General features: G+C 36.9%; 2 protein-coding genes and 1 long non-coding RNA gene across 3 annotated transcripts in view; 1 reads left to right on the top strand and 2 right to left on the bottom strand.

Moving 5' to 3' along the window:
- Nucleotides 1–4800, bottom strand: part of LOC132061558 (uncharacterized) — a gene marked incomplete at its 5' end in the record, with an annotated part of 29211 nt that extends 24411 nt beyond the window's left edge. Inside the window, 3 exons of the mRNA XM_059454347.1 lie at nt 2762–2897; nt 3009–3076; nt 4632–4800. Coding sequence (XP_059310330.1) covers nt 2762–2897; nt 3009–3076; nt 4632–4800 — 373 coding nt within the window. The remainder of the gene's footprint in view (nt 1–2761; nt 2898–3008; nt 3077–4631) is intronic.
- LOC132041140 (uncharacterized) lies at nt 7–445 on the top strand. Its single transcript, XR_009410920.1, has 2 exons — nt 7–143; nt 257–445. It is a non-coding gene; the product is annotated as an uncharacterized LOC132041140 (long non-coding RNA).
- A 5127-nt stretch (nt 4801–9927) lies between the features above and the next one.
- On the bottom strand, nt 9928–11200 carry LOC132061547 (uncharacterized). The gene is made up of 3 exons (XM_059454342.1): nt 11169–11200; nt 10381–10518; nt 9928–10189 (listed from the first exon to the last, which is right to left on the bottom strand). The coding sequence occupies exons 1-3, from the start codon at nt 11198–11200 to the stop codon at nt 9928–9930; spliced, it is 432 nt and encodes a 143-aa protein (XP_059310325.1).
- Nucleotides 11201–12346: the final 1146 nt, after the last annotated feature.

Genomic DNA, 12346 nt, shown 5'->3' with positions numbered 1-12346 from the left:
AGATCTGTCACTCTAACCAATTCCGATGATCTTTGTGGATATTTTTTTCTAGCAATCACAATTTCTGAAACCTCAATTTCGTTGTTAACAGAAACGATGGCATGAGAATCAGGGTCTTCCACAACCTCAACACGAGAATGCTGGTGTTCGACGACCTCAACATCTCCAAAATGCTGCATTCTTCCAGCAAAAGCTTCTTTATATAGGTCAGAAGTTCATTTAAATTCAGAATAAACATAGGCTTCTTCAAACCCAGGTGGAATCTCCGGTGGAATTGAATCAGAAGCGGGTAATTGTGGAGTAGGGGTGAAGGCTGAACTAGAACCGGAGTTGTTGAAATTGGGACTAGGGTTGGAAAAAAAGGGGTGGTTTGAAGATCAACTTGTGTATACTCATCAAGGGGTTCAAGTTTTGGTTCAATCTTGGGGATGATTCTTGGAGTTGGGGTTGGAGAAGATGTAAAATTGGTGGCTTCAAGCTGAAGATCGAGGTCCTGAAATGGGACAAGTGAACCCTTTTTTTTTTTTTTTTTTTTTTTGGCAAAACTAGAGAAGAAGAACTCTGTAAATGACAAGAGGTTTTCTGTGTTTAGAGAGGTTTAAAAGCAAAAAGATGACCGAGGGTGTGAAGTATAAAGGTTGAAAAAGAAAAAGGATGGAGAATCTAGTGTAGATTACAATAATCTGATTATGCACAAATTTCTTGGGAAGAAAATTATTAGGCACAAAATTTATTTGTGTTATAAATTTATATTTGTGGACAAAAATGTCCTCAACTCCTTTTTCCTGGCAGAATATATCGACAACCCCTTAAAGTTGCGTAAATGTCATTTAAACGCTCGAACTATGCATTATTCCGATTGAGCACATGAACGCATGATAAAATGTTCTTTGAGTCACTTTCGGCTCAAATTTTGGAAATTATTTTACGTGTGTTCTCAAGCGCTCATTACGTAGATAAGTTAACCACTTAAAATGTGTCATTTCCTTTAATTACTCGTCTTTTAACCCCCCAACCCCTTCCAACTTGCTGAACATTAGCAGAGACCACCACTCCATCTATTGTCATACGCAAATGTCTTGTTCTTCTCGTTAATTACATCACATTTATAACTTTCTAACTATCATTGTGTGTCTCGATTATGATTTGTATCAACTTTGTGTCTTTGTCTACTGTTACTGTAAAAAGGACTATTAGCTAAAACATTGGAACATCTAAGATAATGAGATGTCACCATAGAGAAAATGACTGCTCCCATACCAATATCACTTAGAAATTGATTTCATCGCCGAAGGCAAAAAACTGTTGCTAGGTAACACTTGTTATATTCTGTGAAAGTGGATCCAAATGGAAAATTTGATTGGTTGATGGCTCGCCTATTGCCAAAGGTACACTCAAATTTATGACCTTGATTAGAGTGAAACATTCCCTTCGGTTGCTAACAATTAACAACATGCATCATTGACGGCTTGGTCAGCTCGATATTAACAGAGTTTTTGTGTGTGGTGAACTAGCTGAGGAGGTATATATGGAGCGACAATTAAAGTTTGTTTCTCGGGGCCAGGCTTGGTATACCATCTAAAATGGTAATTACATGGTGAATAATGCTCGTTGGCATAGTTTCAAAGGTTCGGTCGTTTGGTCCAGTCCAACAGTTTGGGATGACTTGAAGTGAAGCTGATCGTTCAGTTTCTTTCATCATGGTTTTCATGATAAATGTATTAAACTCAACTCAAGCAGTATTTGTTTAACCACCTTGAGGACAAAGAATTGTGTGTGTGTGTTGGGGGGGGGGGGGGGGGGGGAATTGAGGTAGCATAGTCCAAGATAAACAATGTCATCTTACAATGAAAGTACACATTGGACATACTAGAGGAAACAAATCCAGGGGAACCCACAGGAAAACCCTGAATCCTGATAGATTTCAAAACTGGTTGCTGAACGGAATTATTTCACAATTACATGACCAGATAATTCATTCACAGTCAAGTGCAGACTCAGAGGCGAATCTAGGATTTCTGGAATATGGGTTCACCACTAAAAAAAAATGTAATAAGTGGGACTTGATCCCTAGTCCTCTAGGTAAATAACTCAACCTTCAACCAAGTGCACCATTTAGTCTTTTTGTAGCATGTGTTCCAGCAGATAGTATTATACTAATTTTAGAAAATATATACATAAAAATCCAGTTTTACGGAGAGACCGTGTGTTCACGTGCCCCAATTTTAGCACTTAAAATCGCCCCTGAGTGCAGTCAGTCAGTTTCTTCAAACTCCATATAGTGGTTACTGAGACACAGTAATCCACATTCTCAGATATACCGGAAGAGCTCAAGGGTAAGAATTATTGTATGAGGACCAAGATCGCTCACAAATTGTTGGATACCCTCTGGGTATGATCTACTTCTGGACACTGTTAGATCTAGTGTAGAAGTAGAATATTGAGCTATGGTCCTATAATATGTGACAGCATCTGATTAAAACTACTTCTCCAAGAGCTAACATGCATTGAATTAGAAACAGATAAAGTTGATGTGTTACAACTGACAATTAAGTTGTGCTTCATATTGCCGCAATTCATTAACCAAATTCAGAAGGAAGCACGTGAATCGCCAGGGCAATTCAAAGATGTCAGAGCTGATATAACGATAAGTGTGATTCTTAGAACATAGACAAAGGACTGAAGCTTGCTATGCCATTTGATTCATCACAAAATTTTCTGTTACTGATTCCAATAGCTGCAGAAAATTTTGAAAATTTACCTTTCACACTGCCTGAATCAGAATAGGACCGATAATTGTTCAGTCTAGATATGAGGTCTACTGCAGCAGTCTGCTTTGCATCCTTCTGTTGGACGGGATCTGTTTCGACATATGCTTCTTTCTGGATTTCCTTCACCTATCACGACAGAAGATTTTATATTCTCCAAAATTCACACAAACAGAAAACAAAACATTACTAATACTATTGAAGCAAAACAAGGCAAAAGCGTAGTGCAATGGTACACGCTCTTTTAATTAGCTCCACAGGGAACATAGCATGGCGAATCTCTTCTGCTTCCTTCGTATACCTTTCAACTTCAGCTCAAGCATCACGATTCCATATTAGCCATTCTATTACCAGAATTAGATTAGGTGATCTAGTGACAGTTATTTGACTAGAAAATCTAATATCCTAGAACAACTTTTTAAGAGCAAAACTGGCTATCTACACCTCCAACTTTTTATTTTGGTACATGGGATGGAAACGAGAAAGTCCTCCACTTTTTTGATGGCTTTTGCCATCAAGCCACCCCACTTGGGAGAAACTGAATGTTTTACCTCTACCACCCAAGTACACTACATCATGTTCATTCATAAGGCGTCCTACTATCATGTTGCAGGCAACAATTATTACTGCCTTGATTCTGCAAAAAGTGGATCTCTTTTGTTTTCATTGAATCGCAAGACGGTGCAAGCACAAAGCTAATGCAACTTTTGACTGGGCTAACCAATTATTCACCCAATCTTACCTCCAAAAGGACAGATAAAATTAGGATCATTTCCATGGGTACTTTCAAACGGAATTGCAGAAACTCAAAAAGGGTCATATGGATACTTACAAGAAAGCTTAATTTGTTCTATTTTAACACAAGAAATCTCACTAAATAGTTTACATTAGATGGAAATACAAAAGAAAGGCAATTAACTTTTTTAACCTAAGGATACTCTTAGCTATGCTTTCCCTTTCTGAACTTTTCCCCCTGTTTGGATGGTTGCTTCCCGTGGTTCATTATTGTATTGTTTTCTATGAAACCATGTATGTTTTCATTGTTTCTTAAAAGTATGTTGTATGGTGTTGTAAACCCCGTTGTAATTCTATGGTTATATAACCATGAAAAAGCCCAATTTTTATAACTACGGATTTGATGATTTTTGCATGGTTACGTATTTTATTTCCCCATTATACCCCCACCCCACCCACCCACCTCCATCACACCCCAACCCAACCCACCACCCACCCCCAACAAACCCACTAACCCCCACCCTCTGCCACCCACCCCCACTATACCACCCACTACCCCTCACCACCACCCCCACAACCACCCACCCCCTCCATCACACCCAAACTCAGCCATCCCACCTCACCAACCCCCAGCCTTTGCCACCCACCCCCACCCTACCACTCACCACCCCCCACCACCACCCACACCCACTACCCCTCACCGCCAACCACCCCTCCACCACCCCCACCCACTACCCCTCACCGCCACCCACCCCTCCACCACTCCCACCCACTACCTACTTAATTTTTATAGTTTCTATTTTATCCTTTACCTTAGTTTTATTAATATATATAAACTAGATTGTAATTAAAAGTTAAGGATATTTTAGTAAACTTACATGTTATTATACAATATCATATAATCAAACCAAACAATAAAAATGTAATTAAACCACAACAAAAGATACAGCCCCTCCAAATATTGTATTCATTAATACAGTACAATATAATACAATACAATACAAGACAAGACAATTTTATAAGTTATGTTTTCTGTTGCTACCCTCAACACAAACCCAGAATAAAATCAATTTTAAAAACCCCAAGAAGGACCTGAAAATGAAAAAAAAATTAAAGGAAAAATCAAACCTGAAGAAAAGAAGCTGTGAAGTAGAAAAAGGGCAGCAATCATATTGAACAAAGTGACAATAATTGTAACATTCTTGAAAAAGGAAAGTTCTTGATTCAGTAGTGGTGTTTTCTGAATCAAAGTTTCTATAAATAACTGATTTGGAATCTTAAACTTTGCGAAAGAAAATTAGTTCTAGAAAATTAATAATTCTTTAGAAGGGAATTACCGTATTGTCTATTGTATGGAAATTTTGTTCAATTTTGTTCTTTTACCATTAGCAAATGTTTTGTATTTGGCCTTGCCATTAAACATCTTTAGTGGAAAATTAATGGTTTAGTTGTCCAAAATCTCAAAATATGAAGGTCCAAATTTATGTCTCAATCTTTTATTACAGTGGAAAATTGATGGTCTAGTTGTCCAAAATCTTAAAAGAAAATGGTGTTTCAAATTTATCTCTCAATATTTTATTATATCAATATTTTTCACATTTGATTGGTCTATATTTTTAAAAAAAAACTGGTAAAAATAAAAAATGAGGATAAGTCATCTCTAGTGTAAGTACGAACAAGAAGTTGCATACTAACATTTTACATTATATGTAACATTCTACATTAATTTGTTCTTCATCACCCTCCAATACATTCCATTGTTATCCATGTCCTTCGCAAGAGAGTGAAACACGCACATTCTGTCACGTAAGGATTTAAGAAAATTCTAGTCAGATATAGAGCCCGTTTGGATATTTTTATAATTTCAATATTTTTTTTTTTTTGAGTGTTTGGTCTTAAATCATTTTGCGCTTAAAATAAGCTTGTCAAAAAAAAACAATTAGGCATTTAACTTAGGCTTATCTCTAGTTAAAGTTAAAACGACAAACAAAAAAAAAAAAATAAGTTAGACTACCCCAACTTATTTTTTTTAGCTTATAAGCTGCAAACAGCTTATAGGCATAAGCCCATCCAAACAGGCTCATAGTCTAGAAAGTAATACGATCCCACAAAAATAAAGTATGTTATTGCAAATAAACCATAATCTAGGGATATTTAGGCTGCATTTGCTTGCAATTAATGAAGATCTCAATTTTAATCATTCGAATTTTAATCATTACGCAGTTTATTTTGTTGGTCTGAATCTTAACTTATTGAGGTCTTGACCATTATTTGTGTGTGTGTGTGTGTGTTTTCAACCACTTAATAGGTCTGAATACATCTAAATGAGTAAAATCTGTAACAAAGTTTTAATACCATTAAAATGTTTATTCAAAGATTTCTACAAAGATGATAGTTACTCAATTTCATATATTCACCGTTACCGCCATCATCCACCATTATCAACTACAGCTGTGCCACCCCCCACTCACAATCACCATCCCCAACTATAAGCCTATAACCACCACTAGCCACCATTTACGATCATCACTACCAACCGCCATTACCGCAACAACCATCAATTGCTACCGACAATCATCACCATTAATCATTTTTGTATATCACCAATCACCGTCATAATTCACCACCGCCATTATATGTCACTATCATTCACTACAATATTAGCCGCTAGCACCAACTACTACCATTAACCACTATTGCTAGTTGTCGTCAGCATCAACTTCCACAACACCACCATTAGCTAACACCATTCTAATCGACACTCACAACCACCACCACTGACCACCCCCACTTACAACTAACATATAGTTTTTGACTTTTTTATGATCTAGTGGTAGATTAATTTAATATTTTATTAAATTTTACATTTATTAATTTTTAAATGAAGACAAATCTTATACATGCAATGTTCAAAATACAAACAATCTAAATTGTTTTGTATTTAGATTTTAATAAACATATCAATATTCAGATGTGTATTCAAATTCAGACATTTAATCTCAAGGTACATCTTAATCTTAAAGTCCCGTTTGGACATGATTTGAAATCATATTGATTTGAAGTTGAAGATTTTTCTGGACATGCAATTTAGATTTCGTAAGTTGTATAAAAAACCCACAAGTTGTGAAAACTATCAAAACTTCCCCAATTCTTATACAATCTTACTAAATGAGCAAAATCATAGTTCATAACAAAGTTAATACGCTACTAGAATGCATTTCTAAAAAAATATAACATCTATTAATAGAACTTTAGTTCAATAAAAAAAGAAAATTAAACAGGATTTGTAGTATACTATACTTTAATCTAATCCTCCCACATGGTACGGACAATCTCTTCATCCTAAACATGACATTTCGATCAGATGACCGAGAAGACGAACCAGCATAGTTACTTTGAGTCACATATTTTGAAAAAAGTATTGTTATGTTGGATAATTAGTTAAAAATATATACAAAAATAAAAATTAAAGGTTTCTATTACGTCATATGGTGTATAAATGTCGTGGACTTGTAAAAGAAAAGGGGAACTTTACTCAAATAGCTAATCGGTAATAGCTGTGGTCAAATCCTAAACTTTTACTGTCGCTAAGAACTTCTAAACACATTTTCAAGAACTTGCATATCTGCTGTGACTGCCACAATGTAACCAAATTAATTTCGGAAGCTTTTGATGTGGAAATTATTGTTAGAGATTGTATTAGGTTAGAGGCGGAGCCGTGGTGCCATAATAGGTGTTACGGGTTCAGAAGAGTTTAGTAACTTTGGCTTAAACTTTGTATTTGTAGTAAGAAATTTACTTAACATGTATAAATACTTTATCCACAATTCAAAAACAAAAAAGTGTAATTCAGAACTCATAAATTTAAAATCTTGAATTTCCATCTGTATTAGATTCCATCACTTTAGGAATAGGTCCTATACCTGCAAAGATTATTAGTGAAAATAATGTCAAAATAAATTTAGGGAAAAAGACATAGAGAGGCCACCACCAAAAACAAAAGGCCCCAAAAGGCCCCGTTTTAAGTAAATGACCTTGTCACGCCCCGAACCATGACCTTGGCATAACACGGCACTTGGTGCCTGGCTACATGTGACTGAGCGAACCACATGGCTTGCTGAATCAACATGGGGCATGAACTGAATGCGGAATATAACTTTAAAACATGGATAGTCTGAGTAACATGAGTTATCATAATACTAATGAAAATATTGTTTAAATATGATGCGAAAATAATCTTAAAATATAATAAATGTTGAGCCAATATCGGCTATATGACTCTGAACATCTGACATGACATAATTGACAAGTCTATGAAACCTCTGACATGAGTCTGACTGCTAAACTGTTTACAGGGACAAGGCCCCCGACATACCTTAATTGCAAAACTAACATGAAATATAAATATTGACTAAACGCCGAATGAGATAGAGCTCACCAAAAAGCTGATACGAGCAGAGTCCTAACGAGCTGATCTATCGTCCTATAAATATGTATCGTGAAATGTATGCCCCTAGGCAAATAAAAGGGGACATCTGTATATTCGAATTGTACTGGTATGTGAAGAAACTGAATGAAATAAGCATGGCACATGGAAATAATAGAACTGAAACTGTATATGTAAGCTGAACATGAACATAAGTATCATCTGACATGAGAGTGTGTGTGTGTATATATATATATATATATATATATATATATAACATGAGTAAAATCATTTTTAGCTGGGAGAGCATTAATATTACCAACAACATGAATCACCACGTGGGTACGTGGAGTTTGGTACCTAGCCCAACAAGCAAAGCAATCTCATACCTTGCCAGGGGTATGAGACATAAACATGACATGAAAGGATCCAATCAATAAAACATGAAGGAATCGTCCTAACTGCATGAAGGAATCTTCCTAACTGGGCGTAACGATGCTTATCCTACGGTGGCAAGCGTAGTTTCAGGCTATCTGAGCCTTCTCGGTAATCTATGCAACTCCCAAAAACACGAACATGAAAATAGGTGGCATCTGAGCCCATGGTTTTCTTAAATACGATTTGTAGACATGAATTGTAAGTATAATATAACCTGAATATATAATTACATAATATACTTATATGAAAACATGTAGATATGTCGGATTTTCATGAAAATTAGCATAATAGTTCATATCTTGCATGTAAGAACCCATGGAATGCAAAATATGAGTTTTCATGGATTACAGACAGATTTTGAATAACCAAAATGAAATATCAAGAATACAATAACGAATTATCAATAGAAACATGGTATATCATGGTACATGAGCTTAGGGTTATCATAAACATGTCTAGAACCCTAGTTTTGGTGAAATTTCGTATAACCATGGAAGAACATGGCGTGGGGAAGAACAATGATCTTCACACACATGGATAGAAACCCTACATACCTTAATCGCTCCAAATACTTGAGAAAAGTCTGAATCTTTGAAAAAGAATTCCAAACTCTTGAATCTTGAACCTTGAGATGGATTTTCTTGAAAATCCTAGGTTGTTAACATAGGATTTGGCTTAGAATTCATGTATAATCATTAAAATTCACTTGGGAATACATGGGAGAGACTTACCTTGATGTATGAGGATGAGGAGAAGAGAGAAAATTCACGCTAGGGTTTGAAGAAGTGAAGAATGGAATGAAAAATTAGGAAAACGCACTTAAAAAGGTTGTAGGGATCACACATCAAGTAGACGTTTTGCGTGCCCAACAGCATGCGCTGCCTGCGCATGCACAGGCACACGCACACAATGGACCTCGATTCGTTACCCATCTACGTGAGACATGGTCTTGGGACGTCAGTCTGCACGCGTTGCATGCCCGTTGACGAGCACCACTGATAGCTCTATAGTAAAACGTGCATAACTTTTTGTACATAGCTCTGATTGACCTAATCCTTATATGGATGGAAAGGTATTTCAAAACACTTCTTATACCTCTCATTGTGGTTCCGGCTTTAATTTGCCCAAGGACTCTTTTTATGGCTTGATTGGGTTTCAAACACCCTTTCTACATTACTCATATTGGGTTCATTATACTCCCGTCTTACGAGTCAAATCTTAGCCTGAATACACGTGATATTACAATATCCCCCCTTGGGATCATTCGTCCTCGAATGATGGGTCATGGGTAAGAATGCCACTAGACATGGCTTGAATACGTAAACATAAAGAAACACGACATGTAACATGGGAATTGGACTGACATGACATGGTTTCGTGAAAACATGAACGCTGAAACATGAGACATGAATAGAAAAAACATGAACATGAACTTGAAATGTGAGGCATGAATACATAAGGGACATGACTTGAATACTGAAGGTATTATTTACCTTGAACTTTATCTGTTTACTCTTCAAACAAGTAAGGATATCTGGATTTCATGTCTTCTTCGGATTCTCATGTAGCCTCTTCGACTTTATGACTTCTCCATAAGACCTTTACTAAGGCTACTTCCTTAGTTATCAACTTGTGAACTTGACGATCAAGAATTGCCATAGGGATCTCCTCATAAGTCAGGCCATCCGTAAACATTATAGTATCAGCAGGAACAACCAACGACGGGTCTCTCACACACTTCCTCAGCATGGATACATGGAACACTGGATGAACAACATCTAACTCTTGTGCCAGCTCAAGCTCATAAGCCACTTGACCAACCCTTCACAAGATTCTGTATGGTCCAATATATCTGGGATTGAGCTTTCCTTTCTTGCCAAATCTCATCACACCTTTCATAAGTGAAACATTTAAGAATACCCAGTCATCAACTTGGAACTCTAAGTCTATGCGCCGCACATCTGAAAGGACTTCTAACTACTTTGAGTCGTCCTCAATCGCTCCTAAATCAACTTAGCTTTCTCCATAGCTTGATAGAATAAATCTGGTCCCAACAACTCTGCTTCACTATCTTCAAACCAGCTAATAGGTGATCTACACCTTATCCCATACAAAGCTTCAAATGGTGCCATCTTGATGCTAGAATAAAAACTGTTATTATAAGCAAATTCAATGAGAGGTAAGTGGTTATCCCAATTACCTTTGAAATCTAGGACACATGCTCTCAACATATCCTCAAGAGTCTGAATAGTATGTTCTGTCTGGTCATCTATCTGCGGATGAAAAGATGTGCCGAGGTTTACCTTGGTACCGGATCCTTTCTGAAAGGATTTCCAAAAGTTTATTGTGAATTAAGCACCACGATCTGAAATAATGAACACTAGGGTCCTATGCAATCTGAAATCTCATGAATATACAACTTGGCATAATTTTCTGCTGAAGCTGTGCTCTTGACTGGCAAAAAGTGCCTAACTTAGTAAGTCGGTCCATAATCACCCAAATCGAGTCATGTCTACGGGATGAGTCCATATTTATCATCTCCCATTTCCAAATAGGAATATCAATACTCTTGAGCCAACCCACCAGGGCTCTGGTGCTCGCCTTGCACTTGCTGACAATTCGAACACTTAGCCACAAAATCCACTAAATTCTTTTTCATATCGTTCCACCAATAAATTTCTTTAAGGTCATGATACATCTTTATGGAACCGGGATGAATGGAATATTTGTAATTATGAGCTTCTACAATAATTCGCTCTCTAAGTTCATCAACATCTGGGACACATAATCTGCCTCGGTACCTCAAAGTACCATTATCTCCCCTTTGCTCCATCGTCTTATACTTATGAATCCCCTCTTTCAGTTGTAACAAGTAAGGATCACTAAACTGTTTCTCTTGAATTCAACCACTAAGAAGGAATGAGCTCTGTTCTGAACAACAAAGCGACCATCTTAAAAGTCCAAGAGTCGAACTCCTAGATAAGCTAAGCGGTGAACCTCCTTTATCATAACTCTCTTATCTATCCCTACGTGAGCTAAACTTCCCATGGAACGCCGACTAAGAGCATCAGCTACAATATTTGTCTTCCTCGGATAATAGAGAATATCTACATCATAATCCTTAAGCAATTCGAGCCATCTTCTCTGTCTAAGACTCAGCTCTCTTTGCTTGAATATATAATGCTGGATTTTATGATCGGTGAAGATATCAACATGCGCTCTATATAAATAATGATGCCATATCTTAAGTGAAAACACCACGACTGCCAACTCTAGATCATGAGTTGGGTAATTCTTTTCATAAGCCTCAAGCTGAAAAGATGCATAATCTATAACCTTACCATGCTGCATTAAGACACATCCAAGACCAATTTTCGAAGCATCGCAATAAACTACAAACCTTTCGGTTCCCTCTGGCAGCGTCAAAATTGGAGCAAAAGTCAACCTCTTTTTCAACTCTTCAAAGCTTTGCTCACATGCATCTGACTACTAAAACTTAATCTTTTTCTGTGTTAACTTAGTCAACGGAGCTGAAATAGAGGAGAACCCCTCCACAAAACGTCTCTAATAACCCTCCAGACCCGAGAAACTTCTTATATCGCATGCTGAGGTGGGTCCGGGCCAATTCTTTACAGCATCTATCTTCTGAGAATCAACCTTCACACCTTCACCAGAAATTACATGGCCTAGAAATGCCATTGACTTAAGCCAAAATTCACACTTTGAAAATTTAGCATAAAGCTTACGATCCTGAAATGTCTGAAACACTATTCTGAGATGTTCTACATGATCAGTCTCACTATGGGAATACACCAAAATATCATCAATAAATACAATGATAAATAAATCAAGATACAGCTTGAAGACCCTATTCATAAGGTCCATGAAAGCTACTGGTGCATTTGTCAACCCAAACGACATGATAAGAAATTCGAAATGACCACAACGGGTTCTAAAAGCGGCCTTAGAAATATCAACT

The sequence above is a fragment of the Lycium ferocissimum genome, chromosome 1 (genome assembly GCF_029784015.1).
Source record: "Lycium ferocissimum isolate CSIRO_LF1 chromosome 1, AGI_CSIRO_Lferr_CH_V1, whole genome shotgun sequence".
In the NCBI taxonomy this organism is placed as follows: Eukaryota; Viridiplantae; Streptophyta; class Magnoliopsida; order Solanales; family Solanaceae; genus Lycium; species Lycium ferocissimum.
Note: the sequence above shows the minus strand (reverse complement) of the source record. Positions and strands in the feature narration are given on the sequence as shown.

Excerpts from the sequence above, each read along its gene's own strand:
- LOC132061547 (XM_059454342.1), bottom strand. The coding sequence starts at position 11,200 with ATGGAGCAAAGGGGAGATAATGGTACTTTGAG. Across the intron at positions 10,519-11,168 it reads GGAGATAATGGTACTTTGAG|TTTTTATTCTAGCATCAAGA; the intron begins GTACCGAGGCAG and ends TTATAATAACAG. Across the intron at positions 10,190-10,380 it reads CAAGCTATGGAGAAAGCTAA|GGTTGGTCAAGTGGCTTATG; the intron begins GTTGATTTAGGA and ends AATCTTGTGAAG.